The following is a 17,183-nucleotide window of genomic DNA, read 5'->3' on the forward strand; positions in this document are numbered from 1 at the left end:
AGGAGACAATAACAGAGCTCTAGCCACTATTGACTGCTTTCCTGAGTTGGTGGAATTTGCCAGACTTGCAATATTAACATAGAATTATGGAAATTGGAAACAAAAAGCTGGAATCTACTGGGAATGATAGGCTGAAGATGAACTCAACTGGAAAATTTGGCTAACTGAAAGTGACATCCTTTGTGCTGGAATTTTTCTATCTGAAAGCTTTAAAAAGGCTGTAATTATTTTGAGTTTTCAATTCAACCCTTTTCAAACTAAGCCTTTTATTTCCTTCGTCACGCTGTACCTTTCTTCCATGTGAACTCAGGCATTTGCCAGGCGCTAAAGTGGTAAATTCATATTGGTTTTATATACAGATCCATTGTCAGAGAATGCAACACAACTTCTGCATCCTCTATGCCAAGAAAAACAAAGGAATATTTGCACATCAAAACCTTTATCTTGTGTACAGGCTCAAAATACCTGAGCACAGCTAAAGAAGTCATCTAAGGAGAAATGGCTGATTAATGCCAAAGCATTATTTCTTTGCAAGTTAGTGCATTTTCTCCACGATGAAGCCAAGGAATACAAGAACTTAGGCTTACCTTGTGGCTTTTGGGTCCCAAATAACAATGTCAGCATCTGATCCTACAGCTATTCTTCCTTTTCTTGGATAGAGATTAAAGATTTTGGCTGCATTTGTGCTGGTAACTGCCACAAATCTGTTTTCATCCATTTTACCACTATGCTGTAAAGCAATTCAAAGAATCATTCTAATGATCAAATACTAAAAAGTATCCTGTCAGTAAAATGGCAAGACTTGCATCTCTTAAACAAACAGAACTGCACCTAATTTCTTATACTGTAGAGCATCTGAGGATGCTGATAAGTATTAAACAGTCATAATGCCAATGATGGAGATGATGGGGTAACATATGGAAGCCTGAAGATGACTTTTCAAAAATCCCACTACTTAGCATCCACACTAATTCTTCCCATTCATCCTAGAATCACAAAAATTGTTATAGGTGACAGCTAAATTTTGGTAATGGTATTTTCAATTCTCATTTAAAGTCTGACAATACCACATTTATGATCTGACTCATTTATTACAGACCTAAGATTTACAAGATAATCATGTAGACATTAGATAGACTATTATAGAGTGAGAATAGGTGACAACACTTTTTTTTTTTTTTTTTGAGACGGAATTTCACTCTCGTTGCCCAGGCTGGAGTGCAATGGTGCGATCTCGGCTCACTGCAACCTCCATCTCCCAGGTTCAAGTGATTCTCCTGCCTCAGCCTCCCAAGTAACTGGGATTACAGGCATGCGCCACCACACCTGGCTAATTTTTTGTATTTAGTATAGATGGGGTTTCACCATGTTGGCCAGGCTGGTCTCCAACTCCTGACCTCAGGTAATCCACCCTCCTTGGCCTCCCAAAGTGTTGGGATTACAGGCATGAGCCACTGCACCCGGCTGACAACATTTTTAAATCAGCTGGCAATGCTTTTATTATTTTTTAAAGAATATTATAGAATGAGGATAGGTGACAACACTTTTGAATCAGGTGACAACGCTTTTTTTAAATTTTTTGTTTTGAGATATGGTCTCACTCTGTTGCCCAGGCTGGAGTGCAGTGGTGTGATTGTGGCTCACTGCAGCTTTAACCTCCCTTGGCTCAGGTGATCCTCCCCACTCTGCCTCCCAAGCATTAGGTTGGTGCAAAAGCAATTGCAGTTTTGACATCACTTCTAATGGCAAAAACTGTGATTACTTTTGCACCAACCTAATAGCTGAGACTACATGGTGGGGTATGCCCCACCATGCCTGGCTAATTTTTTATAGAGATGGGGTTTCACCATGTTGCCCAGGCTGGTCTGGAACCGTAATCCTAACACTTGGGGAGGCCGAGGCAATCCACCTGCCTTAGCCTCCCCAAAGTGTTAGGATTACAGGCATAAACTACCACACCCAGATGCAATCCTTTTGAAAAGATAAAAAAATCAACTCAAGAGGTTCAATTTTATGCAATTGAAGTTTTACATGAACCAACAATTATGGATAGTCTATTGCAAGAGATTTTAATATGAACAGAATTCAGAGGGATGTGGCTCCTCTAAAATAAAATTTAAAAGTATTAGGGGTTTATCCCTATTTATGTGGTAAGAGAGTACTTAAGGTTTATTTGATTATCAAAGAGTGCTTGCCTTAAAAATGACTAAGAACCAGCACCTGAAAGTAATATTCCTATAAGTAAACCATATTAATGTTTCATAAAATGACATGGTTTTCTATACGTTATTAAGAACTATTCAGTCACTGTAAAGCCATTTATATACCAGAGAACTATATAAATTATGAAAATCTGCTATAATAAAGATATTCATTGTAATAACAGAAGTTCAAGTGGAAGCTTGAACTGTTATCAAGAAAATCTAAGTGAAGAGAAGTCATCTGGAATGGTTAGAGTTGGGGTGGAGGAAGAGGGGGTGAGGAAAATAATCAGCAGAAGGGGCTATAGAGATGTTTTGAAGATCTAATTGTAAGTTAATGAATCAACTATCATCCAATAAGTAATGGAGACAAGTAAAGGGTTTTTGAGAGAACAGTAGCACAAACAGAACTTTATTTTTGAATGAGAACTCCCATTCAAAACCTATCCTCCCTCTATAATATTGTAAAAATAATAATAAAAGCATTGTCAGCTGTTCTCAGTACAGAACAAGAGTTCTTGTACTGGAGTAAAGAATACGCTGTAGCAAGTGAGACTCTGGAGATGGGGACCAGCTGTGAGATTACTGCAAAGGTCCAAACAAAATATGAGCCTCCAACTAGAATGGTAGCAACGAAGAAAGAAATAAGGAGGCCCTTTGGAAATAAAATTGACAAGACTTGGTGAATAATTCATTAGAGTTAGAAGTAGGTGGTATGTGTAGGGTAAAAGCAATTGAAGAGGATTCTGAAGTGTGAGATATAATCAATGTGTCATTTGAGGGAGGCATCCTAGGAGATGGGTGAGAAGGGCATGACACTTGGACCAGAAGTCTAACCAGGCAAGTCCCCTCTGCTGGTCTTCATAGCTCCACATGTCAACTGGCTGGACAAGTTAACATGCAGACATTTAGTGATGTGATTCTTCTCCGTCCTCAGGGAGAAATTTTCTAGTCATGGACATTTAAATTTTTTTCCAGACTTTAAATTATTACTTTTGTGACTTCATACAGCAATCTAAAAAATATGATATCCAAGGATTCTTTAAGAAGTGACATCAGGCTGGGCACGATAGCTCATGCCTGTCAATCCCAACACTTCGGGAGGCGAAGGCGGGTGGATCACCTGAGGTCAGGAGTTTGAAACCAGCCTGGCCAACATAGTGAAACCCCCTCTCTATTAAAAATACAAAAAATTGCTAGTCATGGTGGTGCACGTCTATAATCCCAGCTACTTGGGAGGCTGAGGCAGGAGAATCACTTGAACCCAGGAGGTGGAGGTTGCAGTGAGCCAAGATTGCACCACTGCACTCCAGTCTGGGCAACAAAGGAGACTCCGTCTCAAAAAAAAAAAAAAAAAGAACTGACATCAACAAATTTCATGAAAAGGAGGTATGAGCATAATGAATACCCTTTGTGTATTTTTTTTGTGTGTGTGTGATGGAGTCTCACTCTTGTTGCCCCAGGCTAGAGTGCAATGGTGCCATCTTGACTCACCGCAACCTCTGCCTCACAAGTTCAAGCAATTCTCCTGCCTCAGCCTCCTGAGTAGCTGGGATTACAGCCACGTGCCACCATGCCTGGTTAACTTTTGTATTTTTAGTAGAGATGGGGTTTCACCATGTTAGCCAGGTTGGTCTTGAACTCCTGACCTCAAGTGATCCACCTGCCTTCACCTCCCAAAGTGCTGGGATTATAGTTGTGAGCTACTGAACCCTGCCCCTTCGTGTATTTTTTATCATTTCAAGTATTTGTGCCAATGACACAGGAGGCATTGGAATTCAAGAGCATGAGAAATCAAGCAGAAGGGCTATGCCATTTCAGAGAATTCAAGAATAACCCTCTTTGTCTGCAATCTTAATTCATCCCCTAATGTCTCTGCAAAATGGTGTGATGCATCGTCTAAACTAAAATAAACTACGCAGAGAAGATTATTTCTTTGCTGATGCTATACTGAGGGAATGGTGGTGGAGGTGATAGTATTGCATTCCTAGTATCCTCCCTAGTAAAAACAATCAAAAAGTTTCTCTATGAAAATTTGTGCCACTCTCGTCCTCAGATGGGCAGGATCCTGGCTGACGAACTAGGCAAAGCAAGGCTGGAACCTGTGAAACCCACCACGCCTTTTTCCCATATTACTGACATCCGATCTTCAACACCATTCACCCCATTGGGGATCTTGGTAAAATCATCCTTCCCAAGAGCTTTCTGGCAGGTGTTGAAAGTGCAGTTATCAGTCCCTGTTGTGGTTAGATCATCACTGTAAAAGAAAAAAACACAAGAGTGATGGGGTGAGTATACAGAATACGTTAGGAGGAAACTGTCATAACTTTTCCTAATCTCCTGACTCCCTTCTCAATTGAAGTCAGAAAAATGCAATGGAGAATGAGCAGTTTTTTCAAGAACATATTTCATCCCTCTCCTATCTCTATTCTAGGAAGCACTTTCAGAGGACACACTGATAGGAAGCATGGTGCAAGACGGGTTAGGAAACCTGAGTTCTAAGCTCAGCTCCGTCACTTACTAGCTCTGTGATATGAGCTTGTCCGAGACTCCATTTCTCATCTAGAAATGGATAGTTACATGTACTTGATGAAGGTAACTTCAGAATCACCGGCAAATATGTGAGAGAAAACTCCTTGTGAGCAGAATACTCCATCCACAAAGACATCACCACGGTGATCCTCATGAATGGAGGGCAGGCCCTCCGGGGCAGTCCCTAGCCACACAGCCACACTGGGATCAACAGAGGGTGAGATTGGCTGGGGATGCTGATATTACCAGGGACAGGAATCCTGCATTGACTTGTGAGTAAACTTGGGGATGCTGAATCATGAAGGAGGAAGGAAGCTGAAAAGAACGGGTAAATGAACTCTTGTACAGTCTGTCATGAAAAACTCTTAGCTTGAGACTGAGTATCTGTGAATGGGGAGTGTCGGGATGTCCATGAATGGTAGAATTTTCTTTTTTCTTTTCTTTTTTTTTCGAGACAGGGTCTTGCACTGTCACTCAGGTTGGAGTGCAGTGGCACTATTGCTGCTCACTGCAACCTCTGCCTCCTGGGTTCACGTGATTCTCCTGCCTCAGCCTCCCGAGTAACTGGGATTACAGGCATGAGCCACCACGCCCAGCCAATTTTTGTATTTTTAGTAGAGATGGGGATTTGCCATGTTCATCAGGCTTGTCTCGAACTCCTGGCCTCATGTGATCCGCTGGCCTCAGCCTCCCAAAGTGCTGGGATTACAGGCATGAGCCACTGCATCTGGCCCTGGAATGGTAGAATTTTCAAGAAAAATGATCATATGTTCCCAGAAAGTAACAGGGTTACCTACACAAAAACCTAGTTCCCATATTATATCAGCATAGAAAAAAATTCAACAATATTCTGATAAAAAGTAAGGCGTAATGAAGAGCTCTGGGTTTGGGCAATAAGAGATGAAAAAAGTCAGAAAAGAGTAAAGTTTCAGTGAAAATGATCTGATTTCTGTGAGTCTAGGAAAGGCTTTGACAACATATCATAGCATAATTAAGTCAGTGTTTTTTGCTGTGCAGGTGAGGGGTACCCAGGGCCTGACAGGTCAAGTAGAAGAGAATACTGGGAGGTTAGTGGAGGGTCCAGATAGGAGGACGAGCTCCCCTCCACCCAAACCTTCTTTTGGCAATACACTTCCCAGTCATTGGCAAAATGATTACTTAGCCAACAGATTCATGAGGAAGTCGGGTGTTGAGGGGTCTGGTCGCAAAGGTGGACCCATGACATGGTGGGCTGCATGGTGCCATTCTTTATTCCAGTAGTGAGTGCCATCTGTGCCAAGACTGGCTGCTATGGGTTCACCATAGACCACCTTCCCTGGAAAGATTAAAAGAAGCATTCATCACTTTAATTTATTCTTAGGAGGACCATATGACAAACACATAAATATCAATCTTTTCTGCCCTAGCAGAGGGTAATATCTACAGTTTAGCAGAATCCCAAACTATAATTTACTTTTGTGGACAGGATTTAAAAATCCATGATGAACATAAATATGAATGAGAAATAAACCTCTGTAAGTATAAGCTATTCATATTTTAGATCCATTTTTATGGCCATATAACCTAGCAAAAGCTGGCTGGTATAAGAGCCATTCTAATGAAACCTTCTCCAAAACCCTACCAGATAAATGCTATTGTTATCTCCATAAAAAGATAAAAATAAAGCTATGGAGTAATAACTTCTTTACATTTACATTACATACACTCCATGTGGTGTGGAGAAGGTAGAATTTGAACCCAGAATTTAACTCCAGTGGTCCTAACTTTTATGCTTTACTACCCTGATGACAGATAATTATTAGGTCATATGGAATTCAACCACAGCATATCTCTGCCGCAAATCAATTGATAATCTTTTCATGCCCTTGAAAAAAAGAACTCCTCAAAAAACTTGTATTAAATGAAAGAACACTCAGATAATAAAGTCTTAGCCAGAAATGCATATTTTAAAAACCATGCAAATGAGGCCATCAGAAAAAGCGTACGATGTTAGAAAAGTTAATAGTGCACAGTGAATTTGAATTTAAAATCAGAATCCTATCTCTGATTAGCATTTGTCAGAATAATAGGTTTGCTGGCATCAACCTGATCAAATTCAGGCAATCATTAAGGAGAGTGCACAGTAGAGAGATGCTGGCATACCAAATTAGTTCACTCTGGTTCATCAGATGCTGCGTTTTAGTTAAAATCCTGATATATAACTGAAATTAACGATTTCCTCAGAGAGTACTGACAGTAGATGGCCGCCAGTTGTCTGTCATATCAAACTGGAACACAGCACCCTATTATTTCATAGATCCTTCTCCAAACTAGCCATCTTCCACTAGCTAGCTTAGGAATTTGAAAAACCATGAAAGCAAGGCTTATCGAAGCCTAAGAACTTCAATTCTTAAGTAACCAAGTATCAATAAAAGTTATCCCCCAGGGACTTAGCCATGGCTAAGTTACTTTGCTTCCGTGATGTACCCTACTGGATAAATCCCGTCCCCATTCGGATTCTTACTGCCCTATCCCCAGAAAAGGAGAAACACCATTAGCAACTCTTTCTAAATATAGAATAAGCAGCAATCATTTTTAGTGAATGAAGAGGTAATGTACTATCTACTGGAGAACTGGGAAGATGGACACGATATTTTATTTGCAAGTATGAAGAGACCTTCCTATTCCAAGGGAACGTCTTACAGATGCTTGGACAATGAAAACTCAGAGACTTGATCTGCAATCACTTTACAAGTTGCTGACTGAGGATTTTCCATGGTGCTTTATCATTGAGGAAAGATCCTTATCACATGTTCTATTCAATCACTTGGCCCATCAAGGTGATATGGGAATATAGTTCCAAAAGTTCTACAATTTTAACAGCACTCGGGAAAAATTAAGTGTCAGCATCTACCGGGAGTCTGCCAGGACTGTTTTGAAACCAGATGACAGGTAATTTCCTTGGAAGGGCTTAGCTCCTTTAAAATGTGACAGGCCACTTTAGTGGTATATACAACAAGCTCTTCATTAACTGGGCTACTTTCAATTTTCTCCCCATTTAGTATCTGTTAATATCCAAAATAAAATTTAAAAAGTAAAAATTCCTAACTGCATATTCTATTTCCTATTTCACTATTTCTAAGACATTTTCAAAGGACTAAAAAGCATGCAAGAACTAAAAAGGGGAAGGAAAACAGGAGGCCTGGATAATCCGTAAATTGGATAATCAAACTGGATAATTCAGCATAATTATGGGTTCTGTTAGATTTGGGCTAAAAATAAAATAACAAAAAAAATAGCTAACACACGCATACCATTCTATAGTTTGCAAGGCTCCCAAATACAATCTCATTTGACCTTCATAGCCGCCTTCATGCTGGTTTGACAGATGAAAAAATTGATGCTCAATGAGACTAATGTGCCCAACACACACTGGCACTAAGTGGTACAGCCAGAATTACAGTCATAGTATTATAATATCATATCATATACACTATGTTACTAGGAAAAGTGCCATTTTTTATTACTTGGGAAAGAGCATGTATTTCTAAATGTTTAAGTCAACCACAGGCTATTTGTGGATGTGGCTGAGCATTTTTCCAATTTCACTTACTGGTTTCATTTACTACACTTAGTTGGTTGGCAATGAAGAGTGCTCTATCTGTCTTCAGCCTGGTACTATTCTGATTACATTCACAACTGGAGGGTTTCAACAACTCTTAGGAGATAAGAACATTTTCATCATTAATCTCCTCCCACTGTCTTAGCAAGCTTCCCATTAGGTTGTATCATCTCTACCCATAAATGTTCTCTCCTTATTTCTCCATTTTTTGGCTCAAACCCAAACAAAGAAAAGATTCTGCCCTTTATGATGCAACCTCCCACTTAAAGGAGTTTCACCCTTTGAGAGATACTCAAGATTTCCCAGTAATGAAGCAGGTCAAACCAATCCAAACTCTCCACTGACCAGACAACCCATTTATTAGAAGACGGTGATAGAGCAGATGTTAACACCTTGTCTGGATCTGCAAGCAACGCTTAATATTGAGTCCTGAGATCTGCTAGAGAAGGATGAAAGATGCAGAGAAAAAGCAAAGGCATCCAGGAGCAAAAGCCCTGGCCACTAAATAAGAGGCCAAACATATTTATAGAAATAAATCTTCCTGGCCGAAAGGACAGAGCCAAACTTTCCTGGACTTTATTTTGATTCAAAACATTACATTTACAAAGGAAGAAAAGAATTGAGAAGGAAAATACATAGAAGCAGCTTGGTAGAATGGATCATACAGATTTAGGTTCAAATCCTGCTTTTGCTACTTTTTGGCTGGTGACATTGTACGAAGTAAGTCATTGTTTTTAGTCTGTTTTTCTCATCTATGAAATGGGATCACAGTGTCCCTCTAGTGCGGCAATTTTGTGAAGGTCAAATAAACTAATGTTTATGAAAGTACCCAGAATCTTCCTGGGACCCTGGAGACATTTCATGTTATGGGCTGAATTGTGTCCTCTGCCCAAATCCACATGTTGAAGTCCTAACCCCTGGTACCTCAGAATGTAACTGTATTTGGAAAAAGAATCTTTATGGAGGTAGTGAATTTAAAGTGAGGTCATTAGGGTGGGCCCTAATTCAATAAGACTGTGGTTCTTATAAGAAGAGGAAATTTGGACACACATAGGGGAAGATAACGTGAAGACACAGGAAGAAGATGGCCATCTACAAGCCAAGAAGAAAAGCCTGGAACACATCCTTCCTCCACAGCTCTCAGAAGGAGCCAACCCTGTTCAACCCTGTTGTCACCTTGGTTTTGGACTTCAAAACTCCAAACTGTGAGAAAATAAATTCCTGTTGTTTAAGCAGCCCAGTATGTGGCACTTTGCAACAGCAGCCATAGAAAACTCATACACTCCACAAATGTTAGTTTCCTGATAGCCACACAATTCTATTTTTTTAATGGCTAGCTTTTAACTGCTATGCAATTGGATGAAATGTAAATTATCTTGTTCTAAATTTAAAGGACAATGGAGTGTTCTGATGTTCATATGCAAGAAAGAAGAAAGGCAGCCTGGCTAACATGGTGAAACCCCATCTCTACTAAAAATACAAAAAATTATCCAGGTATGATGGTGCACACCTGTAGTCCCAGCTACTTGGGAGGCTGAGGCACGAGAATCACTTGAACCCAAAAGGTAGAGGGTGCAGTGAGCCAAGGTCATGCCACTGAACTCCAGCCTGGGCAACAGAACGCGACTCTTTCCAAAAAAAAGGAGAAGAAAGGAAACTTGAAACTCAAAATTACCTTGACTCAGTGGCACATTGATTCTTCCCACAGCACTAGTGCCTAAGCATCAGTTCATTGCACGGAGTAAATGAAATTTGGTGTATTCTTGTTCAACACTGCCAAGCAACACTCAGCGTGACTACTTGGGAAGAGAGGGGCCCCTGTGTGGATTTTTCTCCCCATCTTTTAAAACACAAGAGGAATATATGGGAGACACAGTTTACATAAAATGGAAAATAGGAATTCCAAAGCCTCTGTTGACAAAAAGAGTCAAACGCTGTAAAATATTTGAAGAGATTCATTCTAAGGCAAATATGAGTAACCAATGGCCTGTGACACAGCCCTCAGGAGATCTGGAGAACATGTGCCCAAGGTGGTTGGGGCACAGTCTAGTTTTGTACATTTTAGGGAGATATGAGACATCAATCAAATACAGGTAAGCTATACATTGTTCTGGTCCAGAAAGGCAGGACAGCTCAAAGTGGGGGCTTCCTGGTTATAGGCAGATGTCAAAATTTTCTGATTGGCAATTGATTGAAAAAGTTATTATCAATAGAAAGAAATGTTTGGATTATGATAAGGGGCTGTGGAGACCAAAGTTGTATCATGCAGATGAAGCCTCCAGGTAGCAGGCTTCAGAGAGAATAGATTGTAAATGGTTTTTATTAGACTTAAGGTCTGTGTTGATGTTAAATGCTGGTCAGCTTTTCCTGAATTCCAAAAGGGAGGAGGACATAATGAGGCATGTCCAACCCTCCCTTCCCGGCATGGCCTGAACCAGTGTTTCAGGTTAAGTTTGGAATGCCTTGACTGAGAGGAGGGGTCCATTCAGATGGTTAAGGGGCCTTAGAATTTTATTTTTGGTTTACACCTCTCTGCAAGAGAACTTTTCATTTTACAAAGATACGCCTATTAAGTAAAACTATAAGCAAAACTAAAACCAAATGAAATCAAATCAAATAAACGAAAATCAAATATACAAACACATTAAACAAACACAATCTAGCCCAGTTTACTGTCAGCTGCTTGAGATCTGAAATTGTCTTAATCATCTTAGCAAATCTAATGCCCAGAGCACAGTACCTAGCATGCGCTTGGCATCCAAGAACTTTGTTGTTTATGAAAAATATAAGGAAAATATTTTTTAAGTTCAAATGAGCATCATATTTTTACCCTAAAGAGAGGAACATGGATTTAAAATAGAGGTAAACTTTATTAAGACAAGCTAAAACAAGTTTAACTGTAAACCAAAACAACAGCAAAGCAGTGCATTGACAATTTCAGTCATAAATGGGAAACAAATAACACCAGATACATAGCAATTAGGGCATCAAGTTAAATTGCTTTGAGAAATTGCCACCATTCTAAACAAATCACAGAAACGTAGTGAATTCATGAGCCTACAGGCTCTACTGGGAAGTACGAAGGTGAAGTGAACAATGTATTTCCTAAAAAGCCATTAATGATCCCATATGCCAATACTGTGGCAGAAAAAGAACATGTATAGCTACTCAGACCAAAATTTTAAAAGGGTCACTAAAGCCAATGACACACATTGACATATATATTCTTCAGACAAAAACTAGACTGGAGTGGGTGATAGAAGTCAGGGGCTGGCAGACTGGACTGTCCACATGAAACACGATGACAACTTGTTTGTCCAACTTCACACTTGGGCTGTGGATCAAGGGAGACAAACTCTGCTTCTGGAAGAAAACGATAACGCTTTAGGGAGAAACGCCTGATTCCCTTGCCTCATCTCTGCAAAAGTGTCTTCTCACAAGAAGTGTGGATGAGAACTAATCTAGTTCTATTAGGTTGGTGCAAACGTAACTGTGGTTTTTCCCATTGAAAGTAACGGCAAAAACCGCAATTACTTTTGCACCAGCCTAATAGTTACTCAACTTGGATGAAAAAATACTTAAGCAAGAAATGGGCATTCTTTGCAAACTGTCAAAGGTGACACCACTTTCGATGGCTTGGACTTGAAAGTTTTCTTCCTTCTGTAACCTGCTTTTCACTTTTTATTGCAGAATGCTAAAAGAAAATATCAAGCCTGAGCAAAAAGAAACCTCAGGCTTTGGATGCACTGAACATTCCCCACCTCTTCTTTCCCAGTTCACAAAAAAATCCTGGTGAAGACAGACAAAAGAGAAAGAATCCAGAGCTGCACTGGGGTTGAAAGAAGGATCATGGCTGACCAGGGTTTTGGTAGATTTTGGGAATGTGGAAAGCAGATGGGATGGCAATAATTCATAAAGAAAAGTTAGGGGGAGTGACAGCCTGACCTGAAGGAGTAGAGGCAGTCATGAAGAGCTTTCCTCCTGGGGCAGAAAGGGCAGTGAAGGGGAGGGGAGGAGGAGGTCTGGGTCTGTGAACACTCACCCTCACCTCTGCTGGGAAATGAAGCTTCTTAGGTGGTGTTGATGCTAGATTGAGGTCCCTGCACCTTAAACTGAAGCTGTCCAGTGACTATGCCCCATGTGCATTCACACAGCAAGTTCAGGAAACAGACATGCTTGGTGGAAGAGGAAATCCATGCCCGTTCCCACACTGACCAACTGAACTGTCCTGTCAACATACGGACAGCCAAGGATCACCAGACTTTTGAAGAAAACACAAACAGCACACGCACACACAAAAAGGAAGACCAGGAGTTTTAAAAACTGAAAAATTGGCCAGGCTCAGTGGCTCATGCCTGTAATCCCAGCACTGTGGGAGGCAGAGGTGGGCAGATCACCTGAGGTCTGGAGTTAAAGACCAGCCTGGCCAACATGGCGAAACCCTGTCTCTACTAAAGATACAAAAATTAGCTGGGCATGGTAGCAGGCACCCGTAATCCCAGCTACTTGGGAGGCTGAGGCAGGAGAATCACTTGAACCTGGGAGGAGGAGGTTGCAGTGAGCTGAGATCGTGCCAGCCTGGGCAACAGAGTGAGACTCCATCTAAAACAAAACAGAACAAAACCCTGAAAAATTGAACTAGGAACGAAATAGAGTAACTCAGGAAACAAAAGAGAATTAAAAAAAAAATCTTCATCAGTATTCTTAGATTAAGAAGATAAGATGGGCCCAATGGTTCATGCCTATAATCCCAACACTTTGGGAAGCTGAGGCAGAAGGATCACTTGAGCCCAGGAGTTCAAAACCAGCCTGGGCAACATAGTAAGACTATGTCTTTATATAAAAATAAATAAATAAACAAACAAAGTACCAAATTTTTTTTAAAAAAGAAAGTAATACATCTATTGAAAGAAAAACCTTAAAAAGAATAAAGAACCATGGAAAAAAAGAGCGCTTAGAGAACAAGAACGTTTTCTTGGAAATAAAGGTGTGATTACCAAGACACAAGTTTATTAGAAGGGCAGGGAAAAGTAAACAAAAATATTTCCTAAAATGTATAGAAAAAATTCAAATTTTTTTTAGTTAAAAGACATGCAGGATTATGATGGAGTCCCAGGAAAACAGAGGACATGAATATGGAGGAAAATACAGAAGAAACATTTTCAGAATCAAAGCTCAGTCGTCAGATTGATAAAGCCCTCTGAACATGAAGGTGAATTTTTAAAAGACCTACTACTAAATATAGCCTTGTCAGAGGTGTTCCAACCAGAGAAACTCCATCTTGAAGAGGGGCTGGGTAAAATGAGGCTGAAACCTCCTGGGCTGCAGAAACAGGATGTGGTAAAGAAGCTGGCCAAAACCCACCAAAACCAAAATGACAACGAGAGTGACCTCTGGTCATCCTCACTGCTCATTATATACTAATTATAATGTATTAGCTATAATGTATTAGCTAAAAGACTCTCCCACCAATGCCATGACAGTTTACAAATGCCATGACAACGTCTGGAAGTTACACAATATGGCCTAAAAAAATGAGGAACTCTCAGTTCCAGGAATTCCCTGCCCCTTTCCTGAAAAACTCATGAATAATCCACCCCTTACTTAGCAGATATTCAAAAATTAACCATAGAAATACCCAATCAGCAGCCCCTGGGGCTGCTCTGTCTATGGAGTAGCCATGCTTTTGTTTCTTTACTTTTCTAATAAACTTGCTTTCACTGTGCTTTATGGACTCATACTAAACTATTTCTTGAGCAAGATCCAAGAACCCTCTATTGGGGTCTGGATTGGAACTCCTTTCCAGTAATAGTCTCAATGAAATTTCTGGATATCTAAAATGAAGAGAAATTATAAAAATCTTACAGATAATGAAAAGTTTGTGATAAGAAGACAAGAAATTGTATAGGGTTTTTCTGTTCCTCAGTAACATTGGATGCCAGCAGAGAAGGAAACTGTGCCTTCATAATTCAGAAGGATATATTTCTGAACCAAGAATTCCACGCCCATTCAAATCACCCAATAAGCCTGAAGACAAGGAATCAGAAAATTTACCTTTTACACACTTTTCCTTAAAAATTACCTGAAAATCTTCAAAGTAATTCAAGAAAAGGGGAGATATGGAAACCAGGAATCAGTATATCCAACCTCATTATCCCAGAATGACATCTCTACTGCAGGCTTAGCAAGCAGCTATCAAAAATGAAAGGGAAAGTCAGCAGATTCTCCTCCCACAAAGAATCTCTGCAAGCAGAGCTGATTCCATTCAATAGAAAGTATGATGAAGAGGCTAGAACTCTTCATGATATGGTAAAGAAGGCATATATTTCTTTTCTCAACCTATTTTAAAAAGAGCTAATTGGAAAAATGTCAGGAGAAACGAGAAACTTTACAAGACAATAATGGTCTAAATATGTAGCAAACTAAAATAAGGCATGCTTTTGAGTCCTATCGGAATGAAGAAAACTCACTTGACCTTGACACTTGGAAATTGCTTCTCTGAGAGTTAATTTGAATAACATTAACTTGCACTCCAAGTTAGTGCTATAAATTTCTCTGAAGTTCTCTTCTCACTAATTGTTTCTACAGAGAAGAGTATTTCCATAATTTTACCCTGTGACAGTTCTAAATTTTAGACTTAACCTATAGACAAAGCATGGAAGACCTAGTTAGAGTTACATAGTCTGTGTAAAGATAATAATAGAGCTGGTAGACATCTGGAGGAGGCAGAGAGAGAGAGCACTTAGAGCCTCTAAGTTTCTTCTTCACCCTGTAGAGAAGAGATGTCAGGCCAGGTGTGGTGGCTCACAGCTGTAATCCCAGCTCTGTGGGAGGCCATTGTGGGAAGTTAGCCTGAGACCAGCCTGGGCAATATGGTGAAACCCCGACTCTACAAGAAATTTAAAAATTAGCCGTGTACAGTGGTGCATGCCTATAGTCCCAACCACCCTGGAGGCTGAGGCAGGAAGATTGCTTGAGCCCAGGAAATTGAGGCTACAGTGACCTGTGTTCTTGCCACTGCACTCCAGCTCCTGTGAGATCCTGCCTCTAAAAAAAAAAAAAAAAAAAAAGGAATAGCTAAAACATGTAAAATAAAACACATAAAATTAAATATATCATTTGAAGTGACATTTATTACTGACAAAACTCAGGAGGTGAGAAGTTTATAGGAACTAAATTATTCGTTTTTCATAGTTGAGAGTTAAGCGATGCTGTCAAAAATTACAAATCACTACAAACTTATAGTTTAGGATTTTAGAGGTCACCACCAAAAACTAAAGATAGATAAGTTTAAAATCACTGGCTCTAAAGAATGAGCTGAGGGAGATAGAAGATATTTACTTTCCATTTAATACTTCATCATTTCCCCCCCCAAAATTAATCTTTTAATAATGATAAAAATAGCAAAATGATGATAATGTCTTAAATAAAAAACGTAAATGTAATGCCAAAACCCAAAACCCAATTACAACTACAAATTTTAAAACACCAAAGCCAGTGAGGCGTGGTGGCTCACTCCTGTAATCCCAGTGCCGTGGGAAGCTGAGGCAGAAAGATCGCCTGAGGTCAGGAGTTCAAGACCAGCTTGAATAACAAGCGGAGACCTCATTTCTACAAAAAATTTTAAAAATTGGCTGGGTGTGGTGGCATACACGAGTAGTCGCAGCTACTTGGGATGGTGAGGTTGGGAGGATCATTTGAGCACCGGAGCTTGAGGCAGCAGTTAGCTAAGATAGTGCTACTGCACTCCAGCCTGGGTGACAGAGAGACCCTGTCTCTAAAAATAAATAAATAAACCCAAAACCCATTAAATACAAACTTGATATCCAGGTTTCCCAACTTCAGATCAATTTCTCCTTTAACACAGTGGAGAGTGACAGAAAAAGTTTGGGCTTTGGGGTCACATAGACTTGGACTTGAATTCCAAGTCTAGCATTTACTAATAAAGTGATCTTTGGCTTAATTCACCAATCTTTCCCAAGCCTCAATTTCATCAGTCACAAAAGAGTGGTAAAATTGAGCATGAAGCATTATTACGACAATTTTTTAAAAGACAATGTGTATTAAAACACATTGATAAGAATATAGTAAAACCTGAAATAAGATAAAAGAGATTAAAATACTACCATGTGCCAGGCACATATTAAGCACTCAACAAGCTGTTAGTTGTTATTATTACTATCCCGTTCTTCTGGATATACAGCTGGCAATTGAACAATAAAATCAAATTTAATAGCATTATATTTCTAGGCTACCACAATGAAGCAATCAATAATTAGATCTCCTTTGTGCCTCCTGGGGCCATGATTCTCAGGCTTTCATATGCATATGAATCACCTGGGATTCTAGTTATAAATACACTTTCTGATTCAGGGAATCTGGATGGGCCCCAAGGCTCTGCATGTCTAAGGAGCTCCCAGGCAATGTGGAGGCTACATTCTAGGGACCACACTGTGAGAGTCAAGGCCCTTGAAGATAGAATGGGCTCCTGACGTCAGGCGATCCACCCGCCTCGGCCTCCCAAAGTGCTGGGGTTACAGGCATGAGCCACCTCGACCAGTCTGGCCAACATGGTGAAACCCTGTCTCTACTAAAAATACAAAAAAATTAGCTGGGCATAGTAGTGGGAGCCTGTAATCCCAGCTACTCGAGAGGCTGAGGCAGGAGAAGCGCTTGAATCCAGGAGATGGAGGTTGCAGTGAGCCAAGATCGCGCCACTGCACTCCAGCCTGGGTGACAGAGTGAGGCTCTGTCTCAAAAAAAAAAAAGAATGGGCTGGCAACGGTATTTACAGATGGGAGATTTTCATAGTATAAATTTGTAAAACCGAATGATTTCTTATTTACATC

General features: G+C 40.1%; 1 protein-coding gene across 1 annotated transcript in view; it reads right to left on the reverse strand.

Moving 5' to 3' along the window:
* DPYS (dihydropyrimidinase) overlaps window positions 1–17,183 on the reverse strand; it is an 83,297-nt gene that overhangs the window by 40,031 nt on the left and 26,083 nt on the right. Inside the window, exons 5-7 of the mRNA XM_003256092.4 lie at window positions 5,892–6,048; window positions 4,317–4,458; window positions 588–730 (exon numbers count right to left, since the gene is read on the reverse strand). Coding sequence (XP_003256140.2) covers window positions 588–730; window positions 4,317–4,458; window positions 5,892–6,048 — 442 coding nt within the window. The remainder of the gene's footprint in view (window positions 1–587; window positions 731–4,316; window positions 4,459–5,891; window positions 6,049–17,183) is intronic.

This window comes from Nomascus leucogenys, chromosome 16 (genome assembly GCF_006542625.1).
Source record: "Nomascus leucogenys isolate Asia chromosome 16, Asia_NLE_v1, whole genome shotgun sequence".
NCBI lineage: Eukaryota > Metazoa > Chordata > Mammalia > Primates > Hylobatidae > Nomascus > Nomascus leucogenys.